General features: G+C 35.8%; 1 protein-coding gene across 3 annotated transcripts; it reads left to right on the top strand.

Annotated features, from left to right (window-relative positions):
• The first annotated feature begins 84 nt into the window (after positions 1–84).
• fam167ab (family with sequence similarity 167 member Ab) lies at positions 85–15,359 on the top strand. 3 transcript variants are annotated; one of them, XM_051874213.1, is made up of 4 exons: positions 85–1,087; positions 6,763–6,832; positions 7,001–7,354; positions 11,199–15,359. In XM_051874213.1, exons 2-4 carry the CDS (start codon positions 6,809–6,811, stop codon positions 11,460–11,462), a joined length of 642 nt encoding a protein of 213 aa, XP_051730173.1. In that variant the 5' UTR covers positions 85–1,087; positions 6,763–6,808; the 3' UTR covers positions 11,463–15,359. The 3 variants fall into 3 exon arrangements, with proteins under 3 accessions (XP_051730173.1, XP_051730174.1, XP_051730175.1); XM_051874214.1 differs by having other exon boundaries at positions 6,763–6,885; XM_051874215.1 differs by having other exon boundaries at positions 6,763–6,907.
• Positions 15,360–19,923: the final 4,564 nt, after the last annotated feature.

Here is a 19,923-nt window from a genome sequence, read left to right as displayed (position 1 = left end):
GTCAGTAAATTATCGTAAATGTCAGTAAAACATATTTTCGTTGTGCAATACTATATTATGTTTTTATATAACCGGTAAAAATAAACTGGTTAAAACCAGTTCTTAAAACGACGAATTTTTAGGCGAATTTTCTTTGCCGTCCCTTACAGTCGCCGCAGCGATTAAAAGCTGTTTTAAATAAATATATTTGAGATATTAAATCTATAATTAAGTATTTACCCTGTTTTGTCAAATGTAAACAAATATATAGAGCCAACTGTGGTTACCTCAGGCTCCTCCTACGAACAATTTCTGTTCGTAAGGGTCTATTTAGCTTACCATCAGGTGAAAATAAACATTCTGGCTATTTTTTTAAACGTATATAGTCTTATACTTATGTAAAACGAATATGACTATTGTAAGTTTCATTATGAACATTCTCCACCAGAGGTCACACAAACATAATAAATGGTCATCAACAAGCATTTTGATTAGCCCAATAGCCTACCCAGTATATAGCTAATGCATTCATATAGTCTTGAATAATAAGTATTTGGAAATAGACCTGATATGACGACAAAATGTGGTCTTATAGCCTACTTATCTGCTCTTTATACCTTTTGAAAGAACTGAAGTACACACAATAACGCGCGTTTACATGTAGGATAGCCTAAGCTAAATCTCTGTGAAATTCTTTAAAAATAGTTATGATTAAAAGTATGCTGAATAAGATGTAGGCTAAAATTGGGCTTTTAAAATGTTCGATAGTAGCCTATTATAATATTTCCACTAATATTTCCACATTTTCATAGGATACCTAAAACTGTATAAGGCTAATGCAAGTGGACAACGGTCATCTATATGTGTTTTAGAGGAGTGTAAATCGGCCTTTCCTTGCTGTGAGATCCGGGGATGCTGCTGCACTCGCGGCTTTGAGCAGATTCTTTACTGTCTCCACGACAACCACAACCTGACGCAATTTACGCCCCTCCTCCATTCGAGCCTCTCATCTCATTCAAGAAACAAGTGTAGAGTAAAAGCAGTGTTATTGTGCTCTCCAGTAGAGCAGGACGCGAAGACTACAAGTGCCTGATAAACTACTATGAAGGTAAGACTCATCTTTTCTTTAATACTATTCGCACGAAGGGAGTGTTCAGACTCTCCAAACCCCATATGAACTGGATATTTTCTATTTTATTTTATTGTTATTAGAAAATAAAAGTATTTAAATCTTCATTTAAGAGTCACTGAGCTGGTATACGTCCTCTGCGCGCGGAAAGTTTTTTAATCTGATTTTTATGCAAGATCTTGTGGATAATCTTAAATGAACTCTTTATATTTTAATCAGCTGCACTCACTGACCATGAACAGCTGAGCAGGTGCATATATATAATAGGTGCATATATATAATATATAATGCAGGTGCATCATAAAATAATATCATTTATGATGTTATTCTTGTTTCGAAAAAGAAAAGTAAACAAACTTCATGTTCATGATTTGTCTAGACAGGTTATTCAACACCCAGACAGGTTTTTATATGTAGTTTGTATTAGTTAGTCAGAGTTAATCATTGCTATGTGACATGTGTAATAAATAAACTATTTGCTAATAATCAAATAAGTTTTGTTATAACATGAGATGTAAAAGACAACTGAACAGCTCCAAATGGAAAATTATTAGTCATGTAAGGAAAAGAATTCATGACTAATCTTATTGGTCGTGAAGCGAGACACTGGCTGGAACAGTTCATTTTCACTCCAAACAAGACAATCATTTTATGCTGAGAAAACAAGATCTGCACTCCAGCTATATGACATTTAAGTTCACCGCATCTAATTAGACATGGATAAATTCAGTCATGACTAGTCTGTTTGGCCCGAGAACATTTAATATGTCTGGAAAAAAGGAGAATTTTCCCCTTGAGATCTGCATTCTAAACATAATACTTTAGAGAGTGTGGAAAGATACAGCACTCAAAACTCATTATTATGATTCAGAAAAAGAGAATTATTTTATTTATTTTTTTGAAAATTTCTATTATATTATATTTAGTGCTGTCAAATCGATTTATCATGAGTAATCACACCTAACATAAAAGTTTGTAACATGCAAACTTTTGTTAGATGTGATTAATCGTAATTATTAATTATATTTAGCGCCGTCAAATCGATTAATCGTAATTGCATATAACATAAAAGTTTGTATATGTGTGTATGCATATATTTAATATATATATAGTTACAAACTTTTATGTTAGATGCGATTAATCGATTTGATAGCACTAAGTTTATTATATTTAGTGCTGTCAAATTGATTAATCTTTTATTTGTGTGTGTATGTATATATATTCAAATATAGTTACAAACTTTTGTTAGATGTGATTAATTGATTTGACAGCGCTAATTATTATACTTAGTGGTCAAATCGATTAATCGTGAGTGATTGCATCTAACATAAAAGTTTGCATATGTGTGTGTATGTGTATATATATATACATATAGTTACAAACTTTTATGTTAGATGCAATTAATTGATTTGACAGCACTAATTATATTATATTATATTTAGTGCTGTCAAATCGATTAATTGTGAGTAATCTCATCTAACATGAAAGTTTGTATAGGTGTGTATGCATATATATATAAAATATATAGCTACAAACTTTTGTTAGATGCGATTAATCATGATTAATCGAATTTGATAGCACTAATTATATCATATTTAGTGCTGTCAAATCGATTAATCGTGAGTAATTGCATCTAACAAAAGTTTGTGTATGTATATATATTAATAAATATATAGTTTCAAACTTTTGTTAGATGCGATTAATTGATTTGACAGCACTAATTATGTTGTTATATTTAGCGCTGTCAAATCGATTAGTCATGAGTAATTGCATCTAACAAAAGTTTGTGTGTGTAAGTAAATATATTAATAAATATATAGTTTCAAACTTTTGTTAGATGCCATTAATTGATTTGACAGCACTAATTATTTTGTTATATTTAACGCTGTCAAATCGATTAATCGTGAGTAATCGCATCTAACATGAAAGTTTGTATAGGTGTGTATGCATATATATAAAATATATAGCTACAAACGTTTATGTTAGATGCGATTAATCACGAATAATCAATTTGATAGCACTAATTATATTTAGTGCTGTCAAATCGATTAATCGTGAGTAATTGCATCTAAGAAAAGTTTGTGTATATATGTATATATTAATAAATATATAGTTACAAACTTCTGTTAGATGCGATTAATTGATTTGACAGCACTAACATATTTAGTGGTCAAAATGATTAATCGTGAGTGATCACATCTAACATAAAAGTTTGTATATGTGTGTGTATGTATATATATAATATATATATAGTTACAAACTTATATTTTAGATGTGATTAATTGATTTGACAGCACTAATTATATTATATTTAGTGCTGTCAAATCAATTAATCGTGAGTAATTGTGTCCAACATAAAAGTTTGTATATGTGTGCATGTATATAATATATATAGTTACAAACTTTTATGTTAGATGCGATTACTCACAATGAATCGATTTGACAGCACTAATTATATTATATTATATTATATTATATTATAAATAAAGTAAATGCAAAGGCAAAACTTCAGAGCTCATTTTGTCTGTTGATAAATATCATACTACAGGCTTTTACATATTTTTATGTAAACAGAATGTGAATATGAATATTCATCAGAACCTAGACATGTCATTTGTGTCTCACATTCCATACAGTATTTTCATTCTCTTTGTAGAGACTCCACCCTTATTTCACCATGAATTATCATTAGTTTGTCTTATATTTTAAAGTCTAGGTATTAAGCGCATTTTTTTAGACTGTAGTGAGAGTGGTCTGGGATGAATGGATCCCCCTGTGAGATGAATGACGTTACTTCTGCCACACACAGAGCTGGAAGAGTGCAGGAGGTGGAACAAAGCGTGCTAAATGAGCCGAGACGCTGGTCAGGAGTGTGATTAAAGTCCTGGAGCCGTGTGGAGGTTAAACTGGGGCCAATTAAGAACCAACATACTCTAACGTCCTCTCCTCTTATGGGAAAAAGACATTCCTACAGCAGCTGTGATGATGAAATACATCAAGGCAGTATGCCAAACACTAAATCACAAGTACATTAGACAGACAGCTTTGTGGGAAAGCGTTAAAAATGTGGGTGGTCCTGAGACCAATTACATTATAAGCACAATGCCAATTCTGTGCCAGTTACTTCATGTGATTATGTCTGATCGGCAGTATTTTTGCTTATCTGTATTAGAGTAATGAGAGACTGTAATTGAGCAGCGTTATATTCTTTCCTCATTGTCACAGGTCTGGCTGGTAGTGACATTTATTTCTTTAGAGCAGACAGTCTTCAGTTCTGCTGACTCATAGGCTGAGCTTAGTTGCTATGGCAACCGCCGGCTTTGTAAGATCCAGAGTGTGATATAAGGCATGGATGGAAAGTGTCCATGTGATCAGTAAACTTCCCGTTTAACCCATGATTCACTCCAGAAGATCTGGATTAGGAGTAGGGCAGCTCGATTATGGCATACATCATTATCACAATTATTTTGGTCAACACTGAAATCACGATTAGGGTATTAACACGATTATTGGTGGGTGATATGATCAAAGTCTTATTTCATGATATAAGTAATTTTAAATAAAATTTCGCAATTATCAATACTTCAGCAAAACCTAATACTAAGTAAAAGGTCCTCAAAACAGCTACAGAAGACAAGTAAACAGTCAGCAATATAATAAGAACAAAGAAACTAATTACAAACAAAGCCGACAAATAAATAACAGAACCAAAATACAAATGAAATAAACAGTGCTTTAGGTTTTTCAGAAAGATGTACTAACTGTGGTATTCAGATGGTAATACCCTACAACAGATATTGAATAAAGTAATCAAATGTCAAATAACACTGCTATATACAATAAATATAGACTTATCCTTATTAAAACTACAAAAGTTATTCATTCAAGAGCAGTGAGTGATTTTATCTTTGTCTTTTGTTGTTTGATTAACATTAATGACTGCAGCAGATTTATTAGGCTGCTGTCACTTTAAGAGCTGCACGGATCTAATATACTGTTGCACATGCGTTTTCTTTCCCAACTGTTTACATTCAAGACATAACCAACTGTGTTTACAAGGATACTTAACAAATCAGCATTTCGACACTTTTGTTTGTAGGCTATTTGACCGTTTAGGCGCGTATCTGAAGCCCATAGTATACTTTGCTTATACGCGTTCGGCTCCGTCTTGTAGCGTGTGCACAGAAAACCGCCTATGAAACAGTTTCGCAGCTTACTTCCCTTTTAATAACACTGCTTAATATCAAACGTCCTGCAGTTTAGCAACAGTAGACTCCATTTTACAACACTCACTTATTCAGCTGATTTGTATGTTATGTTTGGCTTAAAGACCCACTGTGGTGAAAATCAAGTTTTTAATGTTGTTTATATGTCTATGTAGTGTTTTTAATATGCTTTAAGACAAACCATGTGCAAATTCATAAGACAGCACCATTGCTGAGTATTTTCTGTTTAAAACTGCAGTAAACCAAAGACAGTCTAAAACCCGCGGTTTGAAATAGTGGGTGCTTGTGACGTCACAGACTACCTTGTAACCAATCAAGACAACGTGCCGGTGGGCTTTAGCATATCATTAATTATGACCGCTCTGAAGCAGAAGAGGGAAGGCAAGTTATCCCGGTAGTCAAGCAAATGGCTAATAATTTTAATTACTGTTTTGTGTCCGACAAAACAGTCGCAAGGGCTGTGCCAAGTGTGCGAAGGGCATAAAAATTTGGAGTGGAACACAGCCCTTGTCTGTTCTGTTTATGCAGTTTTTCTTTGACTACCTTGTGAATCAACGCCCCCAGCTCACGGTTGCCACCTTGTGGATAAACTAATTACTGCAAAAAAAATTAAGGGCCTTATCATACAACGCAAGTGTTTTTTGCTAGTTTCAGCCCAACGCAGTTATCATTTTCACATCCTCGCCACGTTGTTTAAATAGCAAATGCATTTGCGGCCATCTGTTTGCCCTTGGGCGTGCTGGTCTGAAAACGAGGTGTGTTCAGGTGCATTGTTGGCGTGTTGCTATTTTGAGGCAACTGAAAACGACTGCGCCATTGACCAACTAGTCTAAAGTCAATGGCGCAATATTTTTTTTTATTTGTTATTTAAAGGGCACATTAGTAATATGCAGCAGCACACAAACATGCCAAATATTAAAAATAAAAGGATTACAATGTAAAAGATTATTATTGTGTGCATAAAGATAAAAATGCTTTGGTGGAATCCAGCTTGTCCTGTAGATGGTCTGTTTGCGCGCTTTAACTTCGCGCACGAGCAGATCTTTTTCCTCACTAGAGAAGCGTTCAGTTTTTCCCACTTGCAAATTGCTCCCCAACAGACATTCTACTAACTATAAGTAACTTTGCAACTACATGTCAACTTATTCTACTAACCCGAACCCAACCTAACAGTCTACTTATACTCTAATGAGAGTTAGTTGACATGTAGTTGACAAATTGCATATAGTGAGTAGAATGTCTACAGTGGACTTTTGAAATAAATTGTAATCATTTCATTTATGCATCACATTAAGTATATTACTTTATGCTAAAAATATCCAGTTGTAAAGGATGGAAAATTTATATGTAATTAAAATACATAAATATTTAATATTAGGCCTAAACATTTAAATGATAAAAAGGTAACCAAGTTTGTTTCAATTGAAGGAAAGGATCAAGAAGCAAGATATGTTTGGATGACTACACTACTGGGATGATACTGCTGGAGAAATGGAAGGTCAATATATGCATTGTTGATTTATTTTATAACCCGGAGACTCACCATCCATGGTAACTGCAAGCAAATCCAAAGGTCTGTATCTTTATTGATCAAACAAGGCGATGAGATCATCTGACCACTGATTTTCACTGTTTATTTTTGGCGACACTAACCACTTCCTCAAAGGCCATGGATGCGAGCTCAATACCTCAGATTAATATAGAGGACTATGATGGCCTTGAGGTTGCCCCAGATGATCATTTGAGAAACCTGAAAGCACTGACTGAGAAGCTAAGACTTGAAACCAGAAGGCCATCATATCTTGAGTGGAAGGAACGTGTGGAAGCTCAGAGCTCCAGAGGCTCGGCCGTGCCAGAGAGCTCATCAGAGCTGGAGAACGGTGCTGGACTGAAGCCCAGTGCGATACCTCAGAGGAACATCGAGAATTCCCAAGTGACTGCAGGAAACGGCCTGATCTCTAAAAGCCTTGGAGGATTCGATAATATTGACGAAGCTCTGGTTTGGCTTAGAAAAGAACTGGTAAGTCAAAAAGTTTCAAAACCTGTTGTATCCTAATTAGGACTTAAAGGTATTTATGTAACTTTTGGCGCTCTGGTGGTTAATAAACAAAACTGCATGCATCTTGCGGGGAAACATTGTAGCCAGAGATACTTCTTTCTGTTCTATGACGAGCCACGCAGAAACTGGGCTACTCCGCTGAGGTTGGCGCTCCGCTCAGTTTAAAATAGTCAGAATATAAATACTTATTATAGGTGTACTGTAGTGGTTCAGGAAAAGACAAAAACACGATTTGGAAGAAGGATTCATGATGTTATACAAATTTTGTCAATTTTGAACAAAAAAAAGTTACATAATGTACCTTTAAGTTAAATTATCAACGTGCTAAAACATGCTAGCAACATGCTAATTCATGTTATCAGCATGCTAAAACATGATAGCAACATCTTAAATCATGCTAGCAATCATGTTTTAGCACATTGCTCGCATGAATTAACATGTTTTGCTAGCATGTTTTAACAGGTTTCAAGCATGAATTAACATGTTACTAGCATGAATTAGCATATTGCTAATATTGATAGCATGTTTTAGCACATTTCTAGCATGAATTAGCATGTTGTTAGCATTTTTAGTATGATTTAGCATGTTGCTAGGATAAATTAGCATGTTTCTAAGATGTTTCAGCACATTTCTAGCATGATTTATCACTATTAGCATGAATTAGAATGTTGCTGTTAGCAATGTGGGAAAACATGTTAGCAACATGCTAATTCATGTTAACAGTGTTCTAAAACATACTATCAACATGTTATTTATGTTAGCAATATGCTAAAACATGATAATTCATGCTAGTCATGCTAATCTGGCCAGCAATGTATTAAAACATGTTAGCAAACATGCTAATTTATGCTAGCAACATGATAAAATATGCTAGGAACATGCTGGAAATGCTAGCACTGTGGTAAAACATGCTAGCAACATGCTTATTCTTGCTAGCAATGTAATAAAACATGCTAGCAATGTGGTAAAACATGTTATTCATGTTAGCAATATGTTAAAACATGATAATTCATGCTAGCAGTGCTAAATCATGTTAACAATGTGCTGAAAATGCTAGTAATGAGGTAAAACATGCTACTAACATGCTAATTCATGCTAGCAATGTGTTAAAACAATCTAGCAATATTAGCAATATGCTAATTCATGCTAGCAACATGTTAATTCATGCTTGAAACCTGTTAAAACATGCTAGCAAAACATTCATTTGTGCTAGAAATGTGCTAAAACATGTTAAAGAGGCAGTACGTGATCTGGGAAATGCTAATGTTAGCCTGGTAGCAATGAAAGCATACAGTACCACCCTCTCTGCAAATCGCCGCAAAGCCACGCCTCCTCCAAAACATGAAGCACACACACACACACACGCACACACAGCTGCTCTCGGCAATGATGCAAATCAATTCTGTTCAGTTCTGCTGTAAAGCAGCTCTATAAAGAAAATAGTGTCATTGTTCAGCTGAGGTCAGTTCAGTGTTGATTCGGTTCCGTTCAAAAACTATGTAAAAATCATCAAATATGAAATGAGTTCAATTTAGTTATAAAGCAGCTCTGCAGAAAACCGATGGTCCAAGCAATATTAAATGCAATCTTTATTAGACAGTAATTAATTGTGCTCATAAAAGCACGACTTTAATAGTGTTAAAACGCAAGACTTTAACGGTATGGCTTGATTTTTGTCACCACTGAAACTCAGTGTTTGGCTAGATGCTGTGAAACGGCAGCCCGGGATCTCCCCCTAGATCTTGTATCACATCGTATTATAGATAAGACTCACGGTCCCTCAATTTGATGTCATTGTCCAGCTCAGTTCAGTTCTCATCTGACAGTGTCAGTGCAGTCAAATCAATAATATTGCTGAATATTAAGTACTTTCCATGAGTGGACTAATTTCTTTTGCCCACCAAATAATCATATGGTGTAACCAACATGCAAAAACAAACAAACAAAACAGTAGGAAATTATATGGGACCCCTGCGGATCCTCATGACTGTATATCAAGATCAAGTCTCTTAATATTTCAGGAAAAAAATTCCTTTTATGATGAAAATTTAATTCAGTTTCAGGTAAAATGTCAAGTGGTGTGACTCTCCAAAAAAGTTATGATATTTTTGAATGAATTCATATTTGTAAAAAAATACCTTGAAAAAATTATATTTCAAAAATGTGAAATAATGACTGTGAACACTCATTCATTCAAGGTGTATGTTTTCTATCTTGAAAATGGTAAAAATAAAATAAACTAGATTTTTAAAAGATTTATCTTTATCCTATACACATGTATTTGTCATTATCAAATAAAATCAGATTTTTCAAAATACTTGCTGCTTCTTTGCAATCATCTTTTTTTAAGGGAAGAAAACAAAAAGCATCCCTATTAGTTAGCTAATTTGAATGAAACAATGGAGTGAATGCGCAGGCCTCCATTACTACATCACTGCGCCAGATTCCCATTCATCATGTTAAAGTGAGTGGAAAGGATGGTGGGCAGATGAGCATGAGAGGCGATCGGTCTGTTTCCTCGCTCTCTGTTCCTGTAAGTGTAATCACTTCTCTTCCACTCAGCCATGTGGTTCATGACATACTTGTATGCACAGTCTATTATAGCCACTGCACGCAATGAGGCTCCTTCACCACATCAGAGGCCTTTCTTCTACTGCTTTGCCCCGTGTGTGTCCATAAACATTTACACAAAGTAAATTGGACACAATAACATATAAACAGAGCCAGCTGTGCTACAATGGAACTTCTGAAGATCTATACCATCTCCCCTAATTTTGAGCCCCTTGTTATGTGAAATGGACAAAAGCATGTTTGCTAACAAAGATGGATCTACATGGCCATGTTTATTTAAATGGTTAGGAGCAATTAAGCAATTACGTTGCAGTAGGTTAATGCCAGGCGTTTTGCTGTTAGTATGAAAGACCTACACTACCATTCAGGAAGATTTTTATTCATTCAGATAGGATGCATCAAATTTATCAAAATTGACAGTAAAATCATTAATAATGTTATAAAAGATTTTTATTTTACATGACAATTGCAGTTTGGGGGCCTGAAAATGTAAACTTTTGAAAACGGCTTTCAAGATTTTGAAAATGATATTGTTATCGTCTCGGTGTAAACTACAAAAACGCAAATTTGGAAACACGGTACGTCATTCACATGCGTATTACATGTTCAATCTATAGGCGTGTAGCTTTTCTTTTTAAAGTGACATCGCCATCTACTGGCCTGTTATCAATAATACAGCGTTTTTAATTGTTTTTGCTGATCCGTGTGAACGGGGTTCGTTTTGACAACGTTGTTGTCTTTTCTTCCCTATTGTGATGTATATCCAAGTGAAACAGCTTCTCGAACAAGAAGAAAAAATGAAGGGCGGGACTTGATTATGTCAGTCGAGAACTGATTGGATGGCTGTGGTTGTGATGTCATGTGAGTGACAGGTTGTCCCGCCCTCGCGCTGTTAGAGGGAGGGGAAATTACTTTTCAGATTAAAGATCATGAGGGCACATAAATTGTAAAAAAAAAAAAAATTATGTGCACAAATAAATCATTTATAAAAAATTACTGAAATATTCTGTGAAAAAATCAGTGTTGTCAATTATGATTTCATGGTGACATTAATTGTTCAGTTGTTATTGTGCAGTTCGTTGTGCATCTAAACCTTAGTCCATGTAAAATAAGCAAATATTGTTTCATAATGATTAAGGCGTATGCTTCATAATATTCACTGTAAAATTTGAGTAGGCATAGAGTCAGTCCTCATAATAAGCCTTAATGAGTTTCTCCAAAATGTTATTCATAGATGGAGATGCGCATCCAGGACCAGCAGTTGGCACGCCAGCTCATGCGACTACGCAGTGACATCAACAAACTCAAAGTGGAGCAGACGTGTCACCTGCATCGTCGAATGCTCAACGACGCCACCTTTGGCCTGGAGGAGCGTGACGAGCTGTCGGATCTTTTGTGCGATGGACCCGTCACGCCGGGGTTTGGCCTCTCTTCACCACTGCGCCTCATTGGTGTCACAAAGATGAACATCAACTCCAGACGCTTCTCTCTTTGCTAGCCATTTACTGATTGACCCAAGAGCAAAACAAGAGAATAAGCGACTCAAAAGTGAAATGAATAATCTTCGACAACTGTTTTGAAACCCATGAGATCTGTTGTCAGAGAACATCCTGTGCCTCTTGGTCAATGTACTTGTGCCAGTGAAACCATTTGAATTAATCGAATGAACAATAGACAATGACTTCTAAAAAATGTCTGACCCATCAGCCACGGCTTTATGCCTTAGATACAGTCCTTGTTGTGGTCATAAGATATCAACAGCTGTTTCTTACCACAAACATGCTCTGTTCCAAAACCATGTTGTGCACCCTTTGACACGAAAGGCTGTTCCAAAACAGGAGGCACTGTAAATCTTGTGTCTCTAAGATACCTTGATAAGATACCAAATTCTGAGGAAGTATTTATGTTGCCAATTCTGCGGTTTTCCACAGAATTGGGCTACTTTTAAGGCATTGCAGCAGGAAAAATGTTTTCCGCAGGTTGATTTCCACCCCCGTACGTACAATTTTGCCGCTCCAACAACTCCAAAACACCCACCAGACATACAAATTCAGTGGAGAATTCCGGCGCCCGATGGAGAAAATCGCATTGGGCTATTTTTGTTGCACAGACCTAGCAACCCTGAAAGCGACCCCATAACGCATTGCGATAAGCTTAGTAAAGCAATGCATACAAGATTATGGATGAGACGTTAATTATGAATAAACGTGCATATCATTCAATAGGTAATGCTACTCTTATTACACGCTACTTGCCACATAAGTAAATAATTGACTTTAAATGCAAAGTTTCTGCGAAGAAAGCAGTTGTTAGCAAGCGGTAAGTTCAAACTAGACGGACATTTAAGGGATACGGTACAGTCATACCACTTATTCCACAGCATTTCGTCACATAAATAATTACTGGGATAAGAGATATTGATTTTAAACTAAACTGTTTTAAAATCGTACCTGTTTTTCATATTATAATCCATAACAGTGCACAAAACAATCACGGCAAAATGGCAGCAGCTGCGTTTGTATGAAACGAGAGAGCGAGTCCGTGATACCGGATGACATAATTAAATAACTGTACACAAAATATTGATTTGCGTTTTAATATTTTATTAGCTCACCAAATGCGAAACTTCCACGTGGAAAAAACGGTTCTAGCAAGCGCAAAGCGCAGACTTCAGTTACCCGGATGAGCCTGTGTTATCAGTTTTTAGCGGTTGTTATTGGGGGATAACATACCGTTGGATGGCGCGATTGACCAATCAGAATCAAGTATTCCACAGAGCTGTGTAATAATGAAAAGTATTGATTAATGTAATTTAAATGTGTTATTCTATAATATTTTTTATGCTTATTAGTGCACCGCATTAGCTTAGCTACATGTTAACGTCAAGCTCTCTAGAGTGTAACAGTGCCCGTCCACTTTTTCTGTGGCCTTGGTTCTGGAAGTATTTTTCCCATTTATTTTCCCATAGGGATTTAAAAAAAAAAAAGTCTTGTTTAAGAGTTATAAGCCATGAACCAATGAACCAAACCAGCCAGCTAATAACAACATTTCAAACTTTGATTTGAAGGGAAAAAAGTATTTGAAAATCAGACAAAACACAAAGGTAGTTAACGGACTGTTTACTTAATGGCTTCAGTGCAGGAAAGAACTACAATCCCATGAAGCATTGCAAATGGCATAATGAAAATAATAACTATGGCTAAATATAAAACTATTGATTAAAAGATTTTTATTATGTATATAGAAACAATATTTTATGTGGTAACACTTTACTTGAAGGGGTGTGCATAAGACTGACATGACCCCTTCATAATCATGACATGACAGGTTTTATGCATGTTTATGACAACTGTCATTAAATTTCATTCGCTCAGTTATGTCAGTTTTAATGCAAAGATAACATTGTTTGAGATGTCTGTGTAATGACAACTTGACATAAACCAATACATCATAACCTGTCAGTGTCTTTGTCATGACAACTTGACATTACGAAGACAACATAACCTGTCATAAACATGACATAGCAGATTAATTATCAAACTTAAGAAACTACTTAGCTTTATGGGTTAACATTACATTACATTATTTTGGTAACACTTCAGTATAGGGAACACATACATAAACTATTAACTATGATTTTTCCCTCAATAAACTAATTTACTGCTTATAAATATAGTTAATTGTTAACTTTAGGTATTGGGCAGGATTAAGAATGTTCCATGCAGGTCATGCAGAATAAGGCATTAATATGTGCTTGATAAGTACTAATAAATAGCCAATATTCTAGTAATGTGCATACTAATAGTAATAAGCAACTAGTTAAAAGACCCTAAAATAAAGTGTTACTATTTTTTTATAACAGTGTCATCTTTTTTTAAGAAATTTGATATTGTCTATTATCTGACCTTCTGTTGGAGGAAACTTTAAAAAAAAAAAAAAAAAAAAAAAAACATTATTAAATGAAAACTATTCATGACGCTGTTATACAATTATTTGACAGAGTATTAACACTTAATGACATTTTAATGACAAATTCAATTTGTACCACTGTAGTTGAGGTCAAGAAAAATATTCATGACACTATTATAACAGCCTCATGACAGCCAATGTCCAAACCAACCACATGACAGTTTAATGTAATGTGTAACTTTATAAAGCTAAATAATGTCAAGTTGTCATGACAAAGACACTGACAGGTTATGATGTACTGGTTCATGTCAAGTTGTCATTACACAGACATCTCAAACAATGTCATCTTTGCATTAAAAATGACATAATTGAGCGAATGACATTTAATGACAGTTGTCATAAACATGCTTAAAACCTCCTTCATATTCATGTCATGATTATGAAGGGGTCATGTCAGTCTTATGCACACCCCTTCAAGTAATGTGTTACCTTTTATGTTTATTGCAACATATGCATATACATTTGAAATATTTAAGTAGGAAACTGACTCATTTCTTTGCAGTATCATGATAATGTAGTTTTTTTTCAATTCTGCTGTTAAACGTGATGTTTTAAGAAATACGCTGGAATAATGCTGGCTGATGGCTTTAGCAAAAAACAAGTCGATTAAAAACCTTGTAGCTCACAGTCGTTTAGTCTTTAATTGGTCACAAGTTATTTTTAAAAATCAGTTGCCCTGTGGGAAAAACGAGTGGTATTTTTATTTCCAGAACCCGCTTAAAATGAATCGAGAATCCCATGTGGAATGCACACAGACTTGCTGCCTATCTAGAGCACTCCAAATCGTCCACTTATGAGGTTTCATGATGATTACGATCTAGGCCGGAGTGAGGCAGATCACGTTTTGGAACAGAGCTATAAAGCCTTAAATCAGTTTTGCTTATATATGATACAAAAATGTCTATGAATCTTCATGTTTGCACTCTATCCTAAGATTTTTTCTACACACATTTCTATTTTATATAGAAAAAAATGCACCCATATCTTATAAACATGGCTTGGTTGTGGTTAGATACAGAAAAGCTTACCTGGTATAAGATAATCTTACAGTAAAGATATCATTTGCTATGTACAGTCTAATAATATCTCAATCTATAGAGCATCTGTGGGGAAGCATGCAAGATTTTTCACAGAAAGTGTCTGATAAATCATCCATATAATATAGCAATAAATGTTTTACGGTACGTTGTTGTTGAGTTAGTATGTCGGTAATAAAGGAAGCAAGAAGGGTCATCTCTGTACCGCTTTGAGTTCATTGGGCTGATGCCAATCTCTAAGTATGTAGCCAATTACTCTTAAGTGGTTCCATTTTGGCCAATTTGGGAAGACCGTCTCAGTAGATCTCCATCATTCAAATGGCATGTTTTCATAAACAAAAACTCCAGCATATGTTCAAAGGCTACGATAATAAAATGCCATTACAAGACTCCATTATCTTATTCATGGATGTTTAGGAGTTTCCTGTTTGTTTGAACACCGCAATAGTTTGGTTCACTTGGTTTTCTTGCTAATCTTGAACATTTATAGTGTTTTCTTAATGAATGTGAATATTGTGCTGGATAACTCAGTGGGAACAATGGGTCTACCTCAGAGAAAACGTCTTGGCTTTCTCATTCACGTTTCTTCAAAAGATGGAGTGAAACCTGCTCTGAACAAAAGCTGAAAGGGTGTGTTTCAGGCCACCGTCCTCTTTCAGGAAGGTAGTGTTTCACATCCCTTCTCAATGACTGGCTTTTGTGTACGACCAAACAACCCTTGATTAATGATAAGCTCTCATTCTGGAGAGTTGAAATTCAGACCCTTTTAGAGTACAGTACACTCGACATATTGTTTCACAATTAGAAGTTTTAATACTCTCAGTATTGTAGCTGTCTATTATTATAACAAAAGTCAGTTCCTAGAATCCTAAAATCTGATTGGTCGAAAGACTGACATTCAAATAGAGCAGAGACTTTTCACTGTATTGGAAAATTGCATCTTTCGCGTAAAGCCATAGAGTGCAACAGTCGGGTTGCAGAAGTAAAAATTCCATTCATTTTCTCCACAAGGGAATTGATTTTGAATAATAAGCTGTAAACCTTTGAAATCAGACTTACTGTGAGCTACAAACAGTCAAGTCACCTTTATTTATATAGCGCTTTTAACAATGCAGATTGTGTCAAAGCAGCTTTACAGTGATAACTGGTATATAATTTTGGCTGCACAGCAGCTCTTAAAGAAAATGGTGTCATTATCCATCTTAAGTAAATTCAGTATTGATTCATTCCGATGTAAGAATCAATAGTTATTAATTTAGTTAATTTATCTATATCAGCACTGGAGTAAACAGTGATATCATCCAGCTCAGTTCAGTTCGCATACAATGGTGTCAATGCAGGCAGATCAGAAAACATTGTTGAATATCAAGTGTCCCCAACTAAGCAAGCCAAAGGCGACAGCGGCAAGGAACCCAAACTCCAACAGGTGACATCAGGTGGCAAAATGGAGAAAAAAACCTTGGGAGAAACCAAGCTCAGTCGGGGGGCCAGTTCTCCTCTGGCCAACAGTGAACAGTGCTTTATGATAGCTGCCTGAATCATAATAAGTCAGATGGGATCGCAACAGTCAAAGTATTTATTCCAGTTCCATCCAGTTGAAGATCGTATTCATCACGCCGGTATGGACGGTTTGTTGAGGAACTGTGCCACTGGCTGTCGTGTCGATGAGGCCTTCACAATGGATGATCTAGTTGACTCAATCTCTGCTGATACTTCAGGGCTGCGTTGTGGTCGTGTCAAGGCGCAGGTCCTCGATCTCACCTGGATACGGCCTGGATCCGGCTGACGACGGTAAACTTGGGATAAACAGAAAGACTAATATTAGCGTAGATGCCATTCTTTTTCTGATGTAACGAGTACATCTGGTGTTATAGGAAGTGTTCCCGGTTCCGGCTGACAAAATTTATGCAGCCTAACAATCCTTTAACGGATTTGAAAACATAAATTGATAATGTGTTGTGTGTATGCCAGGTTAAAGAGATGCGTTTTTAGTCTAGATTTAAACTGACAGAGTGTGTCTGCTTCCCGAACAATGCTAGGAAGATTGTTCCAGAGTTTAGGTGCCAAATAGGAGAAGGATCTACCGCCTGTGTTGGGGAAAGTTACATTTAAAAGTAACGCATTACTCCCTAAAAAAGTAACTAATTACATTACTTAGTTACTTTTATGGAAAGTAATGCGTTACATTGCTTTTGCATTAATTTTTGACCTGGGCTGGGCTTGCTTGTTTGTTTTTTAATAACAACAAAAAAGTTCTATTGGCAAATGTTAAGGCCCTTTCAAACCAAAAGTGAGAGAAATAAGCTTCAGGCTGATCAGAAATGTGATTTTTATCTGAAATCATTTTTGCTTATTAGTATGGTTGAATTGGATCATCGAAGGTCAGCAGCAAAGAAACTGGTGAATAAAGTGAGATTAAATATATAAAGTATATTTGTTTAATTTAATATATTTAATTATTGCCGGTTTGTGCAATATTCTGAGTTTGCATTTCACTGTTTTTATTCATTTTGAGGAATACTGACTCTGTTTTTGTGCAAGTGAGATGAATAAATGCTCACATTTAGTCTAGAACTATAATAATCATCATGTTTACACACATCACCTCTGCACTCACTCCCGATTTCTCTCAACATGGGCATAAAATCAATCAATCAATAAATGGGAAAACAAAGTAACTTGAGTTACTTATTTGAAAAAGTAACTCAGATACTTTGTTGTAAATTTAAAGTAATGCGTTACTTTACTAGTTACTTGAAAAAGTAATCTGATTATGTAACTCAAGTTACTACGAGGTTGTTAATCGATATGATTTTGTTAAAGCCATGTACCCACGCTGTTTCAATTTATTTTTTAAATAATCATGTTCAGCAGTGAAATTCCTGATGAAAATCTACATTACCCATAATTCTGCAGAGAAATTTCCACCAATCCAAGTCACAAACTCTTTAGCGCCCATCCACTCCCATAAAGCATTGCAAACTATGTAATAGAGTCAGATTCCCTACACTCTCAAACTGCTTTACAAACTATTCACTTTCACATGAAAATTAGCCCAAGCTTTACACACCCTCAAGCCATCCTAGGTGTATATGACTTTCTTCCTTCTGATGAATACAATCAGAGATATTTTAATAAATATCCTGACGCATCCGAGCTTTATAATGGAAGTGAACGATACCAACGAGTATGAGCTGAAGAAAGTGCCTCCATCCACATCCATCAATCCATCATAAACGTACTCCACACGGCTCCGGGGGGTTAATAAAGGCCTTCTGAATCGAAGCGATTCGTTTGTTTAAGAAAAATATCCATATTTAACAAGTTATGAAGTAAAATATCTGCCAGACCGCCTTCTGTATTCAACTTAAGAAGAAAGCGCAACGCCTCTCGCAGTACAAAAAGCTTACGCTATGTCCGACGCCTTCCATACTCAAGCTTTTTTCCGTAAGTTGAGTAAACTATCCAGCTTCTGGCGGAAGCTAGATATTTTACTTCATAACTTGTTAAATATGGATATTTTTTTTTACGCAAAAACACATCACTTCGCTTCAGAAGGACTTTATTAACCCCCCGGAGCCGTGTGGAGTACACTTATGATGGATGGGTGTGGATGGAGGCACTTTCTTCAGCTCATACTCGTTGGTCCCGCTCACTGCCATTATAAAGCTCGGATGCGTCAGGATATTTATTAATATATCTCAGATTGTGTTCATCAGAAAGAAGAAAGTCATATACACCTAGGATGGCTTGAGGGTGAGTAAAGCTTGGGCTAATTTTCATTTGTAAGTGAATACAGATTACATGTTACTACCAGCACTTTATATATTAAAAAATTAGCTTTATATTTCTCCATTGTTTTTAATTTGATTATATCATTCAAAATGTTTCATGGGATTGTAGTTCTTTCCTTCACTAAAGCTGTTAAGTACACAGTCTTCTTTGTCTTTTTGTCTGATTTTCAAATACTTTTTTTGCTTCAAATCAAAGTTGTGACTCACCTCGCAGCTGTTTGTTTTGCTTCATGGTGTATAACTGTTTATCAGTGACTTTTTAAAAATCCCTATGGGATCCGTAAACAAAGCCGCTGAAAAAGTAGGCGGGCACAGTTGCACTCTGTTCGGTCTTTAAACCAACAAGACACCTGCCATTTTGGAGATATTCTCTGCCTCCATTCACCAAACAATGTTAGCTCAAATAAGAGACAGAGTCTCTCTGTGCTATTATCTCTTGTAATGACCTATGCTCCCAGCTCGTTAGCTCAGGATCAGCGTCCTGACCTTTGACACCCTTTGTGTGGCCCTACAGAAGCTCATTTCGGCTACAGTGAGGAATGAGGGTCTTACGGATGCATGCGCCCTGGAATTACGAGTATGTGCTGTGTGAGCAAAGTTATGTAAAAACAGCCATGTTCGTCTTCAAGAGGCGTATTATAAATGAACAGCTAACATTTTCTGCTCAAATAAACTTTTGGCGCACTCGTTTTAAGGACCACCAATGAGAGATGGGAGGAACAATAATGTGTCTGGGTGCCAAAGCTTTATCTGGAGCCATGTGATAATGCCGGTCGGTGTCTTTGAGGACACAGTTCTTGCTTTTATGGCAAGGACTCTAGCACAAAAGAATTAAAAAGGCAGATTTATAGCACAGGTTTAGCCTATCCAAATTTAACCCACCAGGTAACCGCAAAAAAGTCATTCCAGGGCAATGGCCTCTTGTTTCAAAGGTAATGTCCACTAATGAGAGAGAGAGGGTGTACACTCTTGCACTCTGGGATACGTTTTAATCCTCCTTATCGTTGCGTGATAGCGACACGCTCGGATAAATCGAGCAGGCTTATGCCTATGTTAGGGATTCTTGTTAAATGTCTATTTTTGTCAAGGTTTTCATTTGTCATTAGTTTGAAATGTGAGGCAAATGTGAGTGTATCTTTTAAGCTATCTATCAATCTAT

The sequence above is a fragment of the Ctenopharyngodon idella genome, chromosome 20 (genome assembly GCF_019924925.1).
Source record: "Ctenopharyngodon idella isolate HZGC_01 chromosome 20, HZGC01, whole genome shotgun sequence".
Classification (NCBI taxonomy): domain Eukaryota; kingdom Metazoa; phylum Chordata; class Actinopteri; order Cypriniformes; family Xenocyprididae; genus Ctenopharyngodon; species Ctenopharyngodon idella.
This window is presented reverse-complemented; position numbering and strand designations above follow the sequence as displayed.